Source organism: Trematomus bernacchii, unplaced genomic scaffold (assembly GCF_902827165.1).
Source record: "Trematomus bernacchii unplaced genomic scaffold, fTreBer1.1, whole genome shotgun sequence".
Classification (NCBI taxonomy): domain Eukaryota; kingdom Metazoa; phylum Chordata; class Actinopteri; order Perciformes; family Nototheniidae; genus Trematomus; species Trematomus bernacchii.
Genome location: NW_022987905.1, coordinates 1,730,336 through 1,752,832, shown reverse-complemented (window position 1 = coordinate 1,752,832; position 22,497 = coordinate 1,730,336). Strand labels below are relative to the sequence as shown.

Below are 22,497 nucleotides of genomic sequence, written 5' to 3'. Positions count from 1 at the left end.
TGGGTGGCAACTTTACATGAGAGAGAAATCCAGAAACAAGGAAAGAACGGAGTACTTCAAAGTTCTGCTGAATTCAGTTTGCTCTACCTCCAGAGGCCAGCTACACAAACAACCAGGAAACTGTATAGCAAGCACAAATGTGGCCCTGGATATGAGCGGGAGAACAACATCGGAGATAAAAGCCTTTTATTTTGTGAGCTTTTGCGGCTTCCGTGCTAAGCTTCATCCCCAAGATGAGTCCAAGGTAAACACACCTCCTGCAACCTGCTGCATAATTCTCACAGTCCACAGCCGAAAGGGGGGAAACATTACTTATTCAAACCTAGTGTGTAGTTTACACCTCCAGAGATTTAAAAAAAATTGGGACAACTATCTTAGTTTCAGCCCAGTTGTTCCACAAAAATTATATCAGAGGTTGCTCCCCAAGAATCCAAAAGTAACTCAAGATCTTAATGTTCAGACACAATTATCGTCTTTTATTGATTATAAATTTGAAATACACTGACATTATTGCCATTTGATTACACAATCACTTTCTCATGTTGAATTTTAGCACTCATCTAAAGTGAAATACAGCTCTTCCCAGACGACCTGCTCCAATTTCTCTTTAAACAAATGTGTCATTAATGCATTTCTTTGCTTAAAAAGCACCTAGGTTTTCTGATCCACAACCATTTTTGAACATAGACACATACTATAAGTGCAATTCTAATCTTCTGGATCATGAAGGAGGCGTGTGGTGCAGTGGGTTGTCCGTTGGTGTTGGGATCAGGGGGTCACAGGTTCAAACCCCACTGCAGTCAGCATGTCGTTGTGTCCCTGGGCAAGACACTTCACCCCAACTTGCTCCTGTGGGGATTGTCCACAGTATTGAGTATGTAAGTCGCTTTGGATAAAAGCGTCTAACAAGTGACATGTAATGTAATGAAGTCATACATCCACACATTTCTGAAGGAATAATCACCAGGAGCCAGAGCCAATAAAAACATGGGCGTCATATAAAATGCAGCACACCCGTCTCAGAAAAATAATATTGGGTCTGTGTTGGAAATGCCAATAATGGTGTTTGTCCTGGCTTTGGAGATTTCATATTCGGGCTTGGTCACACGCACACACACACACACACACACACACACACACACACACTTGCCCCCCAATGATTATAAGCCTGACTTCATACGTGATGGAGGCGCTCCAGGTGTCTTTGATTGCACATTAGGTCTGTTTATTATGACTGACTGAGAGCTTCACAACAGGAACGGCTAAACACTCTCAAACATCTGCACTATTTCATCATTTATATCCTTTTAAGTGGCTCTTTGTTTATTTTTCTGCCCCACATTTATTCCCTCTTCTTCGTCCTCTCTCTTCTTTCTGTTTCCCTCTTCATCTTCCATGTTTTTCTAGCCTCTTTTGCCTCATGCTTGTGGAATCTGCTCCACAGCCAAAGCTTGAAACAGGCTTTGGCCCATAAAGATTCGGACTAATAAAGTCTTAAAGTTAAAGGTGTCTATCTAAATATCTTCTCTAATGACTCCATCACACATGTTGGCTTTCAATCCACGGAAATATCACTAAGCATTGTTTCTAGGCTACATAATCGTTGGCTGTGTGTGTAGCAAAAAGCGTAAAAAAATGTAATAAAGAATTGTTTAAGCAGTTGCCAATTTCTTCAATCAACACTGTGCTGACTTATTGGGCAGCTGTTTCTTGTCTGATCTCATCTGATCAGACTCCAATATTTTGTCTGTACATTTGTGATGCTTGGCTAACTTGTGAGAGCGAGATTAAGAGACGAACCATTTTCATAATTAAACATTTAACCAAGTCAATTGTTAAGCATGTAAAAAAATGTACTGAACTCCAGCCGCTTTATTGTGAATATTTGCTGGTGGTCTTAGTTTTCTGTTATAGTACATTTCATTTCTTTGCATATTCCCCATGTTGTTCTTTGAAAACATCCACATGAGGAATATATATTGTAAAATGTTACTTTCCTAATTGACTGATATTTTAAAGACCAAAAAATCATTTGAAAAACGAAATCTGCTGATTAGTTCATGAAGCATTGCAACCTCAGCTAAGTTACCACTATCTGTCGTAATATTACATCATTTGTAACAATATGATATATTACATTTAATATTTGTATTTGGTTCATTTCATTTTACTCAATTGTATGTGTGTTGTTATATTTTCGTATGTCTGGCCCTTCCTACATCCAGGACATGGTTAAACCATACACCCCAGCACGTGCACTCCGCTCTGCATCAGCCAAACGGCTCGCTGCACCCGCACTGCGAGGGGGACCCAAGTTCCCATCAGCAAAAACACGTGGGTTTGCTATCCTGGCTCCAAAATGGTGGAATGAGCTCCCCATTGACATCAGGACAGCAGAAAGCTTACACATCTTCCAGCGCAGACTGAAAACTGATCTCTTTCGACTCCACTTCGAGCAATACAATTACTAACAAAGCACTTATATACTAACAAAGGACGAGCTTATCTAAAGCCAGTTGAGTAGCACTTGAAATGTTTCGGCTCTATGAAACCTGATGTACTTATATGATTCTGTTTTCTTCAAGTTTGTATCTTCTTGGTCGAATGCACTTATCGTAAGTCGCTTTGGATAAAAGCGTCAGCTAAATGCAATGTAATGTCTTTTGATTTTGTCATTCATGTTTGTTTGTGTGAATATACTGATATACTAATAGACTGTCAGTGTCAATTTCAGTTGATATTTACCCGATTTGGATATTTTAACAATAATAATAAATATTTGTTGCTCAGTTTACTACGGCACATGAAGAGTTTGCAGGGTTAAAACTCACAGACTTTACAACCAACATCCACATGACTGTCTTCTCTCTAATTGCATAGTAGAGCACACATTCAAGGATGAGGTAAAGACCTAAATCATAGTGTGCTGTAATGCCTCTCAATCCCATGATCTCCAATGAATCACACTGTGGAAAAGAAAAGAGAGGAAAAAACGACTCTTTTTCACGAGTTGATGATCAAATCCCGCCATAGAAATAAAAGAATGAACACTGAGTACCAAATTGGGTATATCATTTTTGAATCAGGCAAATATGTCTACTACTTTTCCTTCTTTTACCAACAGCGGCTCACATGCCACGAGAGGATAAGGCAGAAGAGAGTGATTCATCCAGACAGGAGAAGGCTAATGGTTGTGCTAATGTACTGAAAGACCGGCACACTAATAAATCTATAAAAACAAATAATCATAAATTCAGACTTGCATGACATGCGGATGAACACACACATATGCATAACACATTAGCATGGATGTGCGAATATGCTATGCTGTCCTGAGCTGAAATGCAGAGTTACAACAAAAAACACACACACACACACACACACACACACACACACACACTATTCACTCACTGACACTTGGAAGCAGATTAATCACTCCCTTTTCTCGCCTCCACTAAATTAAAATACTTAACTCGTGATTTATGATAGCCTGATTTGCTGACTTTAAGGGATACATACAGCTTTGCCCCTGAAACACACACACGTCCATCCACTTACACAGCCCTTTTTGCACTTCCCCAAATCTCTGTAGTATAATATCTGTGGAGCATCTGTCCGTGCATGGTGCAGTAGTAAATAACGCATCCCCTTGAAGGGAGGGACCTGCTAATGAAGTCGATCGTATGCCTCTGCACTGCGTAACTCAGTGGCCGGCCGCAGCGTGGGGCTCCTGCTCACCGGGGCTCTCGCTCTGATACTGGCTTATACTGCAGCGACACAGATCCGTCGATGAATCAGAGAGATCACGCCGCTTTTAACTTGCGTGTGCTCTCATCTCACTTTCCCTCTCGCTCTCAGATAGCTTTGAACGCAGTCATTAGAAACCCACTGACAGGACAGAGGGATGCAGATGACAGATTATCTCCAGTGTAGGGGCCCTCCCTCTGAATGCGTGCCACGCGATATCTTCTTGATGTCTCTGTGGCAGAACATTGTTCTCCAGTTTGGAAAATGAGGTAAATCGGATTCAGAAAACAAGTGGATTAACTTAATCACCCTTCGGCTTTGACAATGACCTTCGCTTCTGAGGCATAATAAGGATTAGTTAGAAGTGAAAGGACATATGCCATGCAGAAGAAAAAGATTACATTTCTCCCATGACAGAATGATTGAAACGTGCTATTCACTGTTCCTTCATAGTGAGAGGCGGAGATAAGAGTCTGTGGAGCAGTGCATCATAATGCTTGGCTGTGGTATTCAAAAGAAAAGTGTTGTTTTCTCAGATAGAAACCCGCATTTAGTGTACATAAATATACTATCACTGAAACAGGAAGGGACCGTCTACATTAACATTAGAGCTATTGATTCCAGGCTGGCTTGCATACATTCTCCACGATTCCAGTCATCATTGCGGGGGGGAAAATGGCGTAATATTTCTTATGGCCCATGCTACATTATTGATCCTCTGTACAGGAAGGAAGTTATTCTCAGGGCTGTATGAAAGACAATCCAGCACCGTGTGCACCACAGCACAGCGGCTCAATAGGACGTCAGTCGACAAGGTCATGCAAATTAATAACAGGCTTTGACCTTCGGCCTGACTTATGGGAAAGGTGAGGTCAGGTGGGAATATGAGGTCTCCATGCACGCTGCTAGAGGAAAATGGGGGAAACGTGATCTCCGATGGAAGAGGACGGATGCGAATTGATCTCCAGCGTCAGACAAGGCTGATCAATGGGCCACCGAGCCACCGTGTCCTAACAGGATGCTTCAGCTCTGGAAACTGATCCTTTTTCAAATAAAAAGAGACAGATATGGAGAAGAGACGGAGAGGGAGAGAATGTGCTGACGTGGGTTCAGTGAAGGACGCGGCTGTCCGTCGCTGTTGTTGTTGGGATCAGGATTTATGCTATTGTTGCTTTTGTCTGCGGCAGAGGTTATCTATGAAAGGAGGCTTACTGGGGGAAATCTGTGTGTGTGTGTGTGTGTGTGTGTGTGTGTGTGTGTGTGTGTGTGTGTGTGTGTGTGTGTGTGTGTGTGTGTGTGGTGTGTGTGTGTGTGTGTGTGTGTGTGTGTGTGTGTGTGTGTGTGTGTGTGTGTGTGTGTGTGTGTGTGTGTGTGTGCATCTCAGCTGATGCATCAGTAGGTTTGTGTGTGTGCTGGGTGTGTGTGTTTATCTCTGTCTGTGTGTTCGAGTGGCATGACTGATCAGCAACTGTTTGAGCTGCGGACATGGGAGGCAGGTAGGGGGGAAACATGCTGCAATCCCTCAACTCTTCCTCATATTCCTCTTCCTGTGTCCCCTCTAAGCCTCTCCCTTAACAGTCTATGAAATAACAGCATTCACTTTCTCTGTAAGTATGAACTGTGATTGTTCAATCTGGTTGTTTACATCAGTCATGGGTAAATTGTCCTCAAAATATCAGCAAAATAATCCATTTGCCAATTCCGCACACATCCACATACTGATAAATGTATTATATGCAACACATATCTTTCTAACTAAAGCAAAACTGTGTGTTGCATTTGGGCTGCTGTACTGAAGCAGCACACACTGATCTGAAACTGAAACCAGACTTATTTTTCTTCCTTATTCCCTCATCTCCTACAAGACTGCACAACATGCCATGACACCTTTAACTCAGCAGTGTTTTCCTCAACGTGTTAGTGCTGTCCTGCACAGGCGAATTCCTGCAGAGAGTTGGCCACACACACACCACTGGGTCACGAAGCAGCAACAGTGACTTGGCGGTAAGGCGTAGGCATTTCTGATTCAGAGGCGAGCGTTAGCGGATCGTCTGGGCCGTTTAATGCAGTTACTCATGCTGACTCACCCTGTACATTAGAAGCGGGGGAGAGGGCAAAGAGAGACCGCTGTACGCTCATAAAGAGGTCGCCCCTTTTTGTCCTGCTGCTTATGTATTTTGCAACACCCAACACCTGTCACAACAATGTTGTAACATACAACTGTGCAATATACACTTAATACTAGGTCATAAAGCACTGTAATTCTGCAGCTACTTCCATTACTTTGACCTTCTTTCACTTTTTATTTGTTTATAATGCTGCTACTTACCTATTTATTCTTGTATTTATTTTATAACAATGTTTAAATATGTACGCTCACTTTACTACATACTGTTCACTTTTCTAAATACTGTTTTATACTGTTATATCAGCGCTGTCTCTTTGCTGTAACTGTGTAAATGTCCCCTCTATGGGACTAATAAAGGAATTCTGATTATGACTCTGTCCTCCACCCTTTCCAAGGTTATCCAGCAGTGGGATGGGGGTAGGAGGGTGCAGCGTTGGGGGCAGGTAGGGAGGGTCTGAGAAGGTGACAAACCACTAAAAGCAGCTTCACTAAAACAACGTGGAGAAACGAGGGCCCTTCAGTAGAGCGCTGGCTCTGATTAGCAATCTGTCCCGGTGGATGCGGTGTGTAAAGCCGCCGGCGGGGTGCGGAGTCTAAGACTGTTTGAGGGATTGTTACTGCGCCGTCTAAGCTGGCTGTTTTGCTGGGGGTGGGGGAGGGGACGGGGTGGAGAGGGTGGGGACACCGGGGGTGGATGCACCATTTTTCTAGTCCAAAATGAGCCCAATGTCACTGTGACAGCGCAGTGCTCCTCTGAGGGCACCACGGGCCAGGGGGGAAAATGATGGATGAGTCGCCAAGCAGCCTCTCCTGCTTCATCACTGCACACACACACACTGCACACACACACTGCACACACACACACCCGCACGCACGCACGCACACACAGGGAAATAAATACTATAAAAGGTATACTCACACGATGACAATGCAAACCCTGCAATATGTTCACACAAAGGTATCTAGGGAAACACACATCCTGTATGCACACATGCACGCACACACACACACACACACACACACACACACACACACACACACACACACACACACACACACACACACACACACACACACACACACACACACACACACACACACACACACACACACACACACACACACACACACACACACACACACACACACACACAAATATGCTCACACCAGGCGATGTGGGGATTCACACAAACACAAACACATGCATGTGCACACACGCTTTGAGTGATTTATTTGTGTCCACATGAGTTATAATTAATCACCGGGATATAAACACTCTGGATGCAGATATCTACAGCGGTTGCCAGTTTGACACACACACTCTTACGTACAAATGGAACACACACCCGTGGGTTCATTACGACTGCGGCCCGGGCTAATGCCACAGGATCAATGACAGATCCTCTCTCTCTCCCTCACCCCTCATTTCTCTGACCCAGAAGCACCAGCGCGCTGCCATGCAGAGCACCCTGCAGCGTTTATTCCTTCTATGACCGCGCAGTAGCCTCCAATAAGGCCCTGGGGTCATCCTGATGCTAATACCCCACCTCAACAGATCCATTCATCCCCCCGCATATCCCAAGCCCACCATGCACCACCAGTAATGAGGGTTACGGGGATTACATGCAGAGGCAATTACTTAAAGTGCTGATTACCTGCAGAAAATGATAGCTAGTGATACAGCTGGAATAGTTAATTTACATCACACTCCTATGAAAGCTCATACAATTCTACGAGATGTATCCACTATTCAGATGCCACAGTTGTACTGAGCAGTGCAATAACTCTGAAGCATCTGTGATCTGGTTACTGCATATTTACAGTAACTGCAACAGATTACAGATGTCGTCTTTTTGGAATCAGATTACTGTAATTCCATTACATCTAATCAAATACTCCTACTCTGCCGTGCTGAGCTCACGGAAAGCAGCTGACTGTCCTGATGCAGATGCAGGTCTATGCGGACAGTGAAGGAGAAATATGTCCGGCCTCTGGTGAGCAAAAGCGGGGAATAGCCAAGCGGCAATCCATCACGTCCTGGAAATCTGTTCGTGCTCCATCCGCTCAGACCCCTCATCTCATAAGCGGGTGAGGGGATTGGGAAGAGACAGGACAGTAAGAGAAAGGGCTCATAAACATATTCCCTCAGGATAAGGGGAAGATGGCATGTAAAATCCACCAGCATGGTGTTGGAGGAAAGATGTCTGGCCTCTTAGATTGATAGACTAAGCTTCTGCGCTTGTAGTGTTTTTCCTGCAGCACAATACACAGCGGTGTATGGCTATGATTACTTGTAGTCCATCCACGGCTGGGAGGGGATGGCGGCTACAGTCTAAATATTAGGATTAATGACCCTGCTGGTCACTCTAGTGCAACATCATTCATACTTCCATTGCATTCCCATGCTATGTAGGCAAACAATGGCAATACACAGCACATCTGGGGCCAGCAAAATGTGTTTTCTAGCTCTACTATCGAATACAATGCTGTAGATGGTGACAGATGTGATAAATAAACAATAAGTGGGGCTACTTAAGTCAAACTACAGGTGAAGTAACCAAAAAAAATCAATTCGTAAATAACAAAGGCTTTCAAATCCTATGTTCTGTTGGCCACTGAGTTGCATGCCGACGATAATGTGTGCAATAACACCTCAAAATGTCCACCCACTGCACAGGCGGGGGGGGCTGAATGTCTGTCCTCCCCCCGCCTATAACCACCACTCTCTATTTCATGAGATCATTTGCTGAAGGTGATTATATATGCAGTTAGACGTAGACAATGGAGAAGTGAAGCAAGAGGAAATGAAGGAGATGTGCTCTAACTGGCTCGCGAGAAAATCTCCGTGCAACACGATAACTTTCATTAATAATCAAAAATGTGCTGCCGCTGTCGCTTTGAGATTTCCCTGATGAACCGTGCATGGCACAGTTAACAGTCGACAAATCGGTGCTAACTTGCATGTCAATGAAATCGTCTCTTTAAAACACTTTGCAGGAGCAGGTGACAACAGTATTGACATCGCTTTAGAAAAACTGCGCTCGAGTCTATCTGTCTTCACTGATAGCCTGAGCTGAAGGATAGCATCGGTATAAACCACAGATTAGTCATATCATATGTCTAGAGCTTATAGCAACAGCATGTATTAAACTGTGACTCTAACACATTAGTTCAAATGCAACACAGGAGTCTTTGATTGTCTTGTGCTGCTGCCACAATGTGAGCTGAATATTGAATGGGAAAAGTCATTTGTCAGTGAAATGCCATGATAAAAGCTCTTTCTCAAATATATGCGGAGCAACACGATTAAGTCTGGTGTGAGTTCAAGAAAAGTGCTTCCTGTGTTATTCAGTATATTTTGCAGTAAAGCAATGTAACCTGTGGTGTCCGGTGTCAGTAATTCAAGCCGGCGGCGACCACACATGGTCGGTGGTCGCTTCACACCATTGCTAACTGTGCACTTTCCCCTGCGTCCTTGCCACTATGCATCTTTAGTGTCCTGTAACTGAAAACCACTTTAGAGGCATCCGTGTGTCGCACCGAGGGGAGGAAATCTCTCCGTATTGATCTGCTCAAATGGCTAAAGCAGATATGTTAAAGCAGACAGTGTGAAAAAGGAAGTGCTCAATTTGTTCCTTTTTACTCAAACACGCTATACTGTATACATGTCTGTTTGCTTTTAAGGCTGCACACTTAAGCTATGAATCTCTTCTGATAAGCCACATACTGCAGAGGAAGCTTCAGAAGACAGGCATTGATTTCAAGCAAATCTGTCCTGACATCTCCTCTTTCTGGTTCGCTATACCTTTCCACAGCTAATGAGCAGCCGTCTTTATTCCCCGCCGAGTGAGACGTTCTTTTTCCTGCCTTGTGTCAGGAAACACCGGCGATTCATTTCCAGGGAGAAGAGACGGAGGAGGGGGAAAAAAGGAGTATGATGTTTAAGCCTGAGCTTTAAGACAGACAACGATGTCCTCTAATCCCTTCTGAGCAGCCGTAAGCCTTCCGTTATCGCTCGTTAGAATTGTGCATCCCTTAAATACATTAACTTAGGCCCTAATGCTGGGCCCTTTTGTAGGACACAGCAGCTTCTCACTGCAGCCAGCCACTAGGCTAAGAGGTAGGAAACATGCTAATTGCCGTCACTTAATTGGTTAACAAGTGTGTGTTTTCTAATGTATGCACAGCACGGCAATCACCGTTATCCTCGAAAGCTCTTGAGGAAATTCCGCGCTTTCCCTCATTCATGTGTCAGAGGCGAAATCTGATGATAAAATCAGACATGAACACACACATTGACAGCCACTCAATCATCTATGCGTGCCTATGATTGTATATTCATATCGTGTTCTTTGTAGTTATCAGCATATAGGTGATGAAGAGAGTCATCACCTTGCTTTTCGTATAGGATTTGAGAATCAGAGCTCCAGCCACACTCCACTCACCACTGTACTTTACAGTACATCTAAAGTGTGCACCACTGGCCTTTAAGAGCCCAACATCCTCTCAGTCTGTCTACCAGCAAGAGTTATTGTAGATGCATGAATAACTCAATAAGGAAACATGGTAGATTCATGGTTACGTCAAATGGGCCACACAGAAATTGATTATTTTTTCAGAATATAACGCTTTCCTCCTTTGTTCTGTTACTAAAATGTCTGAACTGTGCTGTGAGGCATTGACAAATGAGTCCAGACAGTGTTTATTCTGAAATGAATGGAGTAATGCAGCGAGTAAAAAGCAATAGTCCCCCACTTCATCCCTAAACAGGGCTCTATGTGCCGCTGTGTTTACCAAAATGATGTGCAAGCAGTTGTCGCTGGGTTGCACAGATGCCGCCCACCATGGCTTCACAAAGGCTTACAAGTGGAGCAGAAACATTGTTTCAATTCAGTGTTTTTCATCCATTTCCATTTCCTGCGATTCAGTGCACATAGATAAATACGGCGTGATGCAGCCTGTGATCCAGAGCACTGCTAAAGGTTGCACTGACATGAGAGGACCACAACGCCTGGGCGGCCACACAACAAAGCAGGGGCTTGTTATGCATTCTGACTGCAGCATGGCTAAGATGCTTGGTGTTTGCTGAGACAGCAGATGACTTGCCTTGCTCTCTTTGCCCCTTGCAAAGCCAGTGCAGGATAGACTTAATTGCCTCATTATCAAAAAGGCCGGCGAGGAGTCGGCCTCTTCCACATTGTTCAATGTCAAGAGTGCAACCGAGAGGAAAGGTTAATAGAGTAAACAGCCTCTCCTTCTCCTAAATGGAAAAATGTTTGTTTTCTAGTATGATGGGTCAGTGGCCAGAAGCTGCTTTCACTCCACAGTGACAGCATTGTGCATGTGATTTCATCCTATCTGCACACTGCACATTTTAACCTTCATTATTGCTCATTTCTGGGTGTATAACACAGCCCGCTGTTGCTGTGTGGTAACTCCAAAAGCTGTCTTCTTTTTAAGCTTGGACAGATCCAAAAAGCAGAGTCATCATGCCAACTTTAATTATTTTAAGAGCTTGAATTTGCAAACTCTGCTATTTCCTCCTCTACAGCGTCTTTGGACTCCAGACAGAAAATCAAGCCAAATGCTAACACTCTTGATTCCCCTCTTGAAGAAAGACACACACAAAGAGAAATATGTCAGCTGCTGAGAGAAGATGCTCCAAAAAACCCTCATGTTTAATCATTTTTGGGAGACATAAAACTCACAACTGCCCCATCACACTTCAAAAGCATAACCACTGTCAACCAGCAGCCATAATAAGACCATTTCACTGAAAATGCGACAGCTTGGACAGCAAGACCAAAGCACGACAAGCATCTCAACAAAGTCCGTCTGCCTCTTCACTTGAGATGTGGTGATCTGTAATAGGGCGCTGACAAACTGCATGCCGGGCCAAGCTAAACAAGTGTGCAATAAAAATAAAGTAAAGGAGATGACTGAAACAAATGGAGGAAACATGCAGTTATTATTTCTAAATGAGCTGCGAGTTATGATTGGAAAGTTGTTGGTGTCATTTCGCTAGTCTCTGTGGTACACGCCATTAGGCTACTGTAGTGCACAACCATATAAACAACAACAACATACAACTGCAGAAAAGGCATGTGCCACACACACACACACACACACACACACACACACACACACACACACACACCACACACACCACACACACACACACACACACACACCACACACACACACACACCACACACACACACACACACACACACACACACACACACACACACACACACACACACACACACACACACACACACACACACACACACACACACAGGCTTGGGGTGTAACAGATGACATGTAACGGGATTACTTAATCAGAATACAAAAAAAAGGTAACTGTATTTCCTCAAAGTAATTTTTGTAATCAAAATATTGTTACATAAAAAATAATGTGGATTACAATCCATGCAGGAATACAATGTTAAAATACATAAACATTGTGCTGTTACTTTGTGTTGTGCACTTTCATTGTTGATCCAAAGAAAGGGCTTGAATAGAGTTATACAATGGCAGAAGGGACACATTTTAAATTGTAATCTTTTTAAACATATTCTCTAGGTTTCTTCTTTTTTGAGGTTGTATTGTTCTGTTGTTATCTTATTTATTTGCATATTTGATATTGAGGTAATCCAAAAGTAACGAAAAGGAATCAGGTCAGGTTCTTTTAATCATGTGATATTTACTGATTACATTTTTTTTTAGGGGTAATTAGTAATTGTAACATAATTCATTTTAAAAATAACCCTCTCTACATCACTGTCACAATGTGGATGCAAAGCTAGTGCTGCCCCTCTGCTGAAGGAGAAAATTAGTACATGTTCTCAAAGCACAATAAATAAGCATAGAAGATATAAATGTAACTAGAGATACCTCAGGCTGTGGATTATACCACCCTTACTTCTGGGCAACAAACGAAAACATTACAGCTACACATCTGCATGGGCAGTATAGCGTAAAGGCTCCATTTCATCAACAAGTCAAGTCTAACGAGTCGGAAAAAACAGAGGTGGTGGAACCATCTGTTCTCAACCACATTGCTGGGAAAGGGGGGGGGGGAAGTGGGAGGACAACGGGGGGAACGATATCTCTTACAGAAACAAACTCCTCAACCTTTCAACCCGATAAAGGGCTTACAGGTTTTTAATATGACAAACTGAGGGGGGAGGTGTTGTACAATCAGCAGCATTATAAACGTAATTTGTGGAGAACCTAGTACTTGATCAATGATATTCCGTTTACAATGTTTTTGCTGTGCTATAAAGGACCAAATGGATGGCATTGTGGTTGGATAATTAAACCATTTATCACACAACATCCATTGCTACAGAACAGACTGGAAACCAAAGACATAGTTATTGCATTGCAGTGAATGGCATTTACATGAGGTAGGTTTTTGATGAGCAGGGATGTCATCCATATAAAGAGAAGAATTGCATATCTTTGAAGCTTTAAAGGTCAACCATACAATTGATTTTTTAGTCTCCAACTAAAATAAAATCCTTCATCGCACCGAGTATAGATTTAAATTGGACAGATGGCAGAGTCCTGACTCAAGCTATCTCACTAAGAGAGGAGAGGATCCTCCAGATGGCGTTCAGGTCTTGTGCAGGTGACCACTTTGTCTTCCACCGATATAATCAATGGCCACTGAATTCCCTTCCTTCCAAACACCATCCATCTTCAAGTCTTTCCAGGCTGCTCGGTGACGACCAAAAGCGGCTGAAGATAAATGTTTAAAGGGCAGAAGGGCCTCTAGTGATTAAAGCCACTAACGCTTTCGGGAAGGCTGGCAAGCAAAAGAGGAAATGGAGTGAGACAATGGAGCTCGCAGGTTCAAAACACCTAATGGAGTGTCCTGCTGGCTGCGCTAATAACCTGTTTCAAATTGAAAGGAACAGCGGGCGTCTAAACAGAGCGACATGGAACATTTGCTCCTGTTCATCCAGTCAGCTCCTTATTGGAAAAGCAAAAAAAAAAACATTGTTTGGTGCATCGCGAGTTCCTTTTATTAATCTGCAATCAATTTGGCGGATTGAGTTACAGCCGAGCGCCATATGGAGTGGAAGGAATGGTGATGTTTTGTGCATCGGCACCTCACTGGAATAAATCAAATAAATGTGCATTTCAGAAATTCCTTCAATGTGTATAAAAAAATCCTTATTTGTCTACAATGTATGGGAAGTGGTTGCAGACAGGCTGAGAGCTGTGTTATTTTACCGAATCTTATCTCAGCAGTATGATGCTGTTTGAATGTCCAAGTTGATATTTGGACATGATAATCAATAATCCCAGTGTGGGATAAAGCAGCGCACAGGTTGGAGTCTGACAGGTGCACCCCATGACCAATTAAAGCAACCAGTAAGGAATTATAAATGATTGGCAGACAGTTTACTGCGGTGTTGACAATATGTCCCTCATGGAAAATGTCAAGCAAACGTTAGCCCAGCAGTAAAAACATCAGACTGATCGATCAATGGCTGCCGACTTGGTCAACTTTTGTAAACAGGCGTCCAGGTGGCAGAGAAAATCTTTAAATACACGGCAAGCAATGTCACACCTGTGCTGCTCGGCGGGTGTAAACGCTTTATCAAGAGTTTGCTTTTCCTCCCTTTGTGTCATTGGTGTAAGCGCTATGCTAAGCTGCTTGAAAGTGCAAGACACCTCAGAAATGGGGATTTGAGCTGTTTATTTTTCTTTCACGGTTAGATCGAGCAGCTGCAGAGAAAACAGAGATATACCTAGCTACGGAGACAGAGAACATAGATCAAGAGCATGTTCTGCTTAGAGAAGACAAGCATGCCGGCTTTATTCCGCGCCGCCAGTTTTCACTAAGGCAGAGAGCATTTGAAAGCAGGGCTGAGAGCACAGGCATGATAGCATCTCGCCCCCGCCACTGATAACACAACAATCAATTTAAATGTTTTCTGTAAGACGTATGCATTTTGATCAACTCTGCTGTTTCTAGCCGAGCAGCACTCGATTGGTGATAGATGGAATCCCATTTCCAGCAATGTCAATAGCTGGGAAGAATTAATATCAGGACAGACCTTAGTGAGGGTGAATCAATGGGAAATAATTCCATGCTCCACCTCGCAGACAGCATCAGCGTTTATCTTGCCGTTTTGTTCACTCTTTGATCTCCTCACTAAAACAATCATAGACCTTGATTAAAATATTTATGCACACAAGCAGCAAATCACTTCACAAGAAAATAGAAGGCTGTAATTGCACTTGCTCCATTGACTTTCAAACTGCAAATAAGGCAGAAATATTTGCTTTTGGAGGAAATAGCCATTGCTGTAGAGTAATACAGGGAACAATGGGCCCAAGGTTTCAATGTCATGACCAACCAAGGGCTTCCCATTCAGTTGGTCTTACCTGCTTTTTGCATTATTTAATATGATGTATAATGGATTGGGGCATTCATGGTCATATGCAATATATATTCACAATGCCATAATGTAATGGCACATCTTTTCACTTATCCATGTTAATGACATTACCTGATTCAATTCCTGTTTAGGTCAGTTGGTCAGAGATCCAGAGGCAGTGAGGTCAAGTGATTCAAGAGGTCAAGGGTCATCTTATCCAATGATTCATATTGGCTTTGCAGTCTTGTCAATCAAAATGAGCCTACATGCTTCACTATGTGTTTGTTTATGCTGATCTGCTGAAATGTGACAATTTACATAAAATAACTTAATCTTAAATTAGATACAAGTCTTTCAGACCCCTAATAATGTAACTAAAAATGATATAAAATCAGCAACAAATAACAAATCCTCACATTTCAGACCTTTCTGCTTAATAAATGACTTCGATCATTCATTGATTATCAAAATTGAAAGACAGATGTTGTATGTAACAATAGAGCTTTCATTCTTCAGGTTTTAGTAATCCTTCTGACTTAATGTTAAATTCTGATCAATAGCTATACAATGACCTCATTGTTTTAGTATAGAACAGCAGATAGTTGTTAAATTGTATCTGCACTAAATGTCTTTGTCTTTAAGGGCTGTGTGTTCAGCAGTGTACTAGTGTCCTTTGTATACTGTGCATGTGGCTCCAGTTAATGTGAATGTGAGCCTCTCCCGAACATCTGTCAAAGATTAGCAGCAAAGTGAAATAGGCAGTTCCTGTTCAAACGTTCCAAAAATAATCTGGCATCAATTTTCCAAGCAAAAGGATGAAAAGGGGGAGGGTTATTTGGTCAGAAAACTCTACACAAACCCGGCTCTGTCTAGGCATGTGTCGTGTGTTTTACAAGATGCAAGTGCCCCGAAAGGCCCACGCGTGGACAGCTTGGATACTATGGGTGTGGCAGAAACACCAGGAGAACGATAAAGAAACAAGAGGAAGACATATTTAACAGACAGCAGATGAAATCAAGAATTCATTCCACCAGCATTTATTTTACCTCGTATGTCTATACAAATCAACAAGCTTAGCCCCCTCAAGTAGTAGGAATAAAAGCACTTACAGTATAAAGCAGGTACACTTACACCTACAAACACTCAGCATGGCATCTAGCTTGCTGCGACAGAAAAGAAAGACTAAAAGCCTTAAAATCAATGGAACATGAAGAATCCCTCAGGTACAAAAAGAGGATGGTTTGTTATTCAGGAAAGCACGCTGTCATTCAAAGGCCGTACACATCAGGGGGAAAGTGCTTGGAAGGCAAATCAGTGTTTGTTAATGATATGGGTCAATTGTTTTGAGGGCGCCTAGACCTCTGTACTCATCGGCAGGCCTCTTCAATCACCCTTGGTGCAGGTTTTGCATTCCACAGCGCTCTGTCCTTGCTGAGCCATTCAGATTTGCCACTTTTGCTTTGAGCAATAAAATCCTCTCTTGACGGAAATCTGTTTACACTTTGTTCTGCATGTCAAATAGCTGACATTGTAGGTGTGGAAGGGAAGTCATTTAACTATCTGAAGCGATGCAATGCCAGCTATTTCTCTATTCTTCCCTCAAAAGTGGCATCTTCACTGTACTGTATATCCTGCAGCTTGAATGGAATATCTACTGGATGCTGATCCCTTGGTGCATATATGTATTGTGGTGCTTTTGCTTCGCCTGTGTTGGAACATGGGCTGAAAGTGTTGATACGTTTGCATTATGTTCGTAAGAAAACTCCTGTATTTTCATTCTACCAGCCAATAGGAGTAATTCAAAGGCTCTGTGCAAGACTCCACACCTAAGTGACAAATGCTTTAAATATCGTGCATAGGGAAATGTGCGAAATTCATCACATGCTCTCGGAAACAAACATGCTCAAAGCCCAGTATGTACATAGGGGATGCCACACGATAACGCTGAAGAATAACGCGCTTCAAAAAGAAGATCAAAACGAAGACTTAATGTATGGTAACTAGACGTCAAGAATGGAAATGTCTCTGGGTTTGTGGGAATGTCAGAAGTCTCTGGCTGGGTGTGTGTGGGAGTGTGATTCAGGCGCAAACACATCAAGATGTCACTTCATAACCTCTGGCTCAGGAGGCTCCTGTCATCTTCACATTTCAGAGATCCTCTGCTACCCCGGCAGACATGCTAAATATAGAATGGGGACAGCATTTCTGTTTGGAGCCACCGCTCTGCTGATCTACATCTAACACTAGCAGGCGTGCACAGGAATCTCCATTGTTGTACACGTGTATGCATGTATGTAGACACAAAGCACACACACGCTGACGCCCCACATGTCACTCACACTGCATTGTCTCATAGATTTAACACAAGACTCAACAAAGGGTGCAGAGGTTTGGATCTCCCATAAAAGCTCATTCTTTACAATTACATTTCTGTCAAGTGACTCTCACTGTTATTTCTTCTTTGACAGTGATTTTCAAATTCGCTCATATAGAATAATTTAATCCTGGCACAAGGACAGAGAGCCAATCCATCACGAGTCTTCTTTATCTCGCTGAATCTACCCCACTTTTTTTTCCTTTGTGCTGTTTCTTACTTTCCATCTGCAGTTTTAGAGAAGGGAGCTGAGGAACTCTCTGTGGCAATTAATTGTGCTACTTATCTGTAATGTGAACAGTGGATATTACATCTCCTACAGATATTAAATTAGAGGATGTCTCAGGACCTGTGAGGCCAAAGCCAAATAAAAAAAAGGAAATGGGCCCGTATTAATGACTATTGATTCTTTTATAATAAAACTGCCACTTCCTCTCTTTACATGGCCTCGATGTTGATCTTGAATAAATATAGGCTATAACTTTGGGAAAATGTCCTTCAGTGTGGCGCAGCAGAGCTACACATCTCTCTACTCAGGGAAAAATGCTCTTTTGGCTGACTGGCAGTTATTCTGCTCCTGCATGAGAGACACATGACACAGGTTACTGGACATTCAGCCGAACAGTATCATATTCAGCTGCACAAATTGTTTTATAAAGTCATATCTTGTGACATGATAGGGGAAGAAGGAAATCCTCACCATGGCAACAAGTCATTTAATAATCTAGTCACAGCGTGATGGTTATTTTAAGAAAAGTGCACCATTATGGTTCTTAATAGGGAATGAAAGAATTGCATGTGTAATGTGTTCACCTTGGTGTTGCTAGGTAAAGTATGAATTGGTTGTGTTTTTCTCGTCATCATTAAATGCTCTCTAAATATGTATAGCTTAAAGGTGGGGTAGGTAATTTTGGAGAAACCAGCTCGAGATCGCTAAAATTTGAAAATACACAGCCGGAAAAAATCTGCCACTTCCTTATAGAGCCCCTCCTCCAACACACACAAACGCGCACATGACCAATGAGGGCATGAGATAAGTTTGTGCACAGATGGAAGGCTGACAGGCAGGTAGGCCATCCAGTTATTTTAGCCGGGCCGGCTAAAATGATTGGTTGTGCTTTTTACAGTATTACGGCTTCCACAGATGACATTTTTTTATGGATTTTTTGTCAAAGCACTTAAGATATTCATTGCTATCGGGATGTTAAGAGCATTCCATGGAATATAACAAAAAGTGTATCTCGAGCCGGTTTCTCAAACTTACCTACCCCACCTTTAAATCATTATCGAACACAACAGGCTGATGACCAAAAAGCCTGTTAGTATGCAGTGTCCACTGCCGAGTCAGCTCCTTTAGTTAAAGAGGAGGATCAGTGGCCCTCACTGAACACACACTGTGGACACACTGGTCCACCGATGTAGGCATTAACAAGTCAGCATGTATGCAGGTCCACATAATATCTCCATCCACCCATTTTCTTTCCCACTTATCTTATTCAGGGGTCACCTGGGAACTGGAACCTTTCCCAGAATGCATTGTGCAAGGGGCAGGGCAATCTCCTGAGAGGTCACCGCGATAGCAAGTAACTGAATAATGAGGGCATTCACAATCACACAGCACAGTCCACACCCAGCATAAGCAAATAACTCCATATGTAATGGAATAAAAAAAGGAAACACAAATTATTATTTTGATTTCTCTCCAGGCTGTAACTCCACAAACAGCAAGCTTCACGCAGACTAAAGCACGACTTCTGGACTCAAACCAAAGCAGACCAGCTGCCAGCGCTCTGGTGCATTATCACTCATACAGCCACTTTGAACCATTCATACTTTAACTTCAAACTTGTTCACACCATGCACCCTTATTCATAGTCATTTCAGACTGTGAAAATTCCCATGGGAAAACGCTCTTTTATTCCCAGTGGCACCCAGCTGGGGGAATTTCACTGCAGGGGATGAGACAGCTTTAGAAGTGTGAAACCTTTTACAAGAAGTCATTTTTACTCACTGTCTCACAGTGCTACATTAACTGCCAGCCAGTGAAGTCGTAGTGGAATTAAACAATACCTCATTTTGCTCTGGACTTGTTCATTCCCTCAGGACATTACAGTAACACGGTAGAAAGTATTTTGTTAAAAAATGTTTTAGCAGTGGCGGTGGTGGCATAAATACACAAAGATGGAAAAAGAAAGCTTAATTTACAACCATAAGAAACACACAATTTCAATTTTCTGTATAAAACTGAAAATCAAAGGATTTTTTTCATCCTCAAAATTCATATTAAAGACACTTAAAATCGAGTTAAACAATAAGTAACAACGTATGGAAAATACCCTTGCGTGGTCTTAGTGGTTGCTCTATGATGAGTGTGTACTAAGGGTGGATTTTTTTACTCATGTCAAAAAATAGTAAGAAGGCATTGTTCTTATGCAGCACACCTTTTTATTTTTTAAGAATTGGAGTCCACAGATTGACAAAAAGGGTCAATAAATCAGGATAGGAGATTTACAGGGAGGGGTCAGGTGAACTTTTATCTCCCTTCATTTCCCCTCTTTTCAGAGCTCCCTAAGTAGATCAGCCAAGGTTGACTTGTGCGTTCCCGATTTCATATACGCATACATACAATGTCTTAACATATGCGCAGGGTGACTCTACCAAAAGATATATTCTGACATCATTCCAGATCGGGGCTGAAAACATTTGCCAGATGTGTCAGAAAAAGAACATATCTTAAAATCATCGCTAATATAATAACGAAGGATCTGACTGTCAGTCTTCATACCGACAGTGGTGATTGTCAGACGCTCTACTGTTTAAACAAACGCATGCTCTTTGTTTTTAAGGAATGGGAAGTGACTTACCCAGAAACAAAGAGCGAAATATTGCAGACATCACGGCTGGAAATCCCATTTACAACGGAGCTGGAAACAATGCGCTCAGACTGCCTTCATTCGGCTGACCGAAGTGCGGGTACGCGGCACCAGCAGCGAATAAAGGAGCGAAATCAGAGATAAATTAATCTTCATTGAGCACATGAGTCCAAGGGCATCATATGTTGCGCACGCCCGACAAATCTAAACCTCCCAAGAACAAGAAACGTGGCTCGCGCTCTTCATCGTCATCTTCATCGCTGGCTATACACTTGGCGTCAAATCAAAGTTCCCTGGCTGTCTGGCTCGGGCGTGGGACGTGTTGTCTCAGGGTCCCCTCTGTCTCCTCCTCACAGTCTCTCTCCTCTCCTCCTCCGCTACACAAAATACCAGAGAGGAGGAGGAGGAGGAGGAGGAGGAGGAGGAGGAGGAGGAGGAGGAGGGTGAAATAGGTGGATGATGAGGGGATGCTGAAGGATGGAGACCTCTAGAGTCTGAAGTTCTCTTACACAGCTCGGGCACCCTGCATCAGACACTAAAAGGCTTATTGAGAGGATTTCCTCTTGTTAGGTGTTCAGACACGAGCAGGATTGGATATAAATTGAATTAATTTGGCTTTCAATAGTAAACTTGTAATACTAGTCCTATACTATAGATCTGCACCGGGTTAGGGGGTCTTTGGGACTATTTTATCTTTGATTTAGCCATATAACTACAATTCACTCTTGTTAGATGTTGTAGACACGAGCAAGATTAAATGGAATTAATGTGGCCTTTCATGAAAAGCTTGTAATACTAGTCATATAATCTAGATCTGCACAGGGTTAGGGGGTCTTTGGGACTATTCTATCCTAAATGTTGCCATAACTACAATGGTATAAAAAGGAAAGGGTAATATTATGGTATTTTTCAATCTAATATCATATCGCTTCAACATATTACAATAATGCACATTTAAAAAGGGAACTTTGTACTTCTAAAGGTTGAGCAGATAATTAAATACTTTTCTTTTAATTGATTAATAATTTAATTAATATTTTAAGCACATATGCCCCAAAACTTAAAATGTCAACATTTCAATATTGGCAGATTTTGCAATCCTTTTGATCCTAAAGTTAATATCTTATGTTTTTAGACGATTGTTTGTACAAAACAAGCAACCCATGGCATTATGTGATATTGTCACATTTAAATTAGTATCCCAAAGGATTTATTTAATCCAGGAAATAATCTGCAGATTAATTTATAACTTCTTATTTTCATATCCAGTTTTTTTGTTTATTTGTATGTATTCACTGCTAACCTGTGAGTATAAAGACACAAGTGATGTGATTTTACAACAAGAAACAAGAAACACATCATGTTTTAAATTCAAGAGCATGACATATTTTCTAAACTATTTATACTTTGCAGGCTGCGATGATGCATGCTTGTGATCAAAGGCACGTTAAACATCTGTTTTGAACCAGAAGGCATATTTATGCGAGATTATCATTTTTTATTTGTCCACCAGCATCTTCATTTTAGGATTATTCCATCAATCTTGTTAAAACTGCCACATGAAGATCTCCCCCGTCACATGCGCTGGGTATAAGAGCAGCATGGTGTTATTTAGGTAAACAAACAGCGAAGGGGGGGGGGCTGCTGCTTGCTCTCAGGCCTTGAGACAAATGAGTCCCCCCCCCCTTCTGTGTCTCAACGATCTGCAGAAATAACAAAAGGGTTTTTACTCGCCAGTGGCCCCTCTGCTCTCTCCCGCTCTCCCTTTCCCCCTCGAGTCGCCTGCTCTTCAGCACCAGCCTTCCTCCATTCCTTTCCGTTCCAATAACTAAATAGCTCCAAACAACGTCTCACATGCACAAGTAGACACACACTCTTTCTCTCTATTTCTCAGTGCAGACACAAAGAAACACACAGACATGAAGAGACACAGAGGGCGCAACAAATACATGCTTCCAGATGTTGCATGAGGCAGAT

The 22,497-nt window shown here is 42.4% G+C and overlaps 1 protein-coding gene across 1 annotated transcript in view; it reads right to left on the bottom strand.

The window, feature by feature from the left end:
- Window positions 1-20,879, bottom strand: part of clmpb (CXADR like membrane protein b) — a 71,363-nt gene extending 50,484 nt beyond the window's left edge. Inside the window, exon 1 of the mRNA XM_034114847.1 lies at window positions 20,512-20,879. Within this exon, the coding sequence (XP_033970738.1) occupies window positions 20,512-20,560 (49 nt within the window). The 5' untranslated portion in view covers window positions 20,561-20,879. The remainder of the gene's footprint in view (window positions 1-20,511) is intronic.
- Window positions 20,880-22,497: the final 1,618 nt, after the last annotated feature.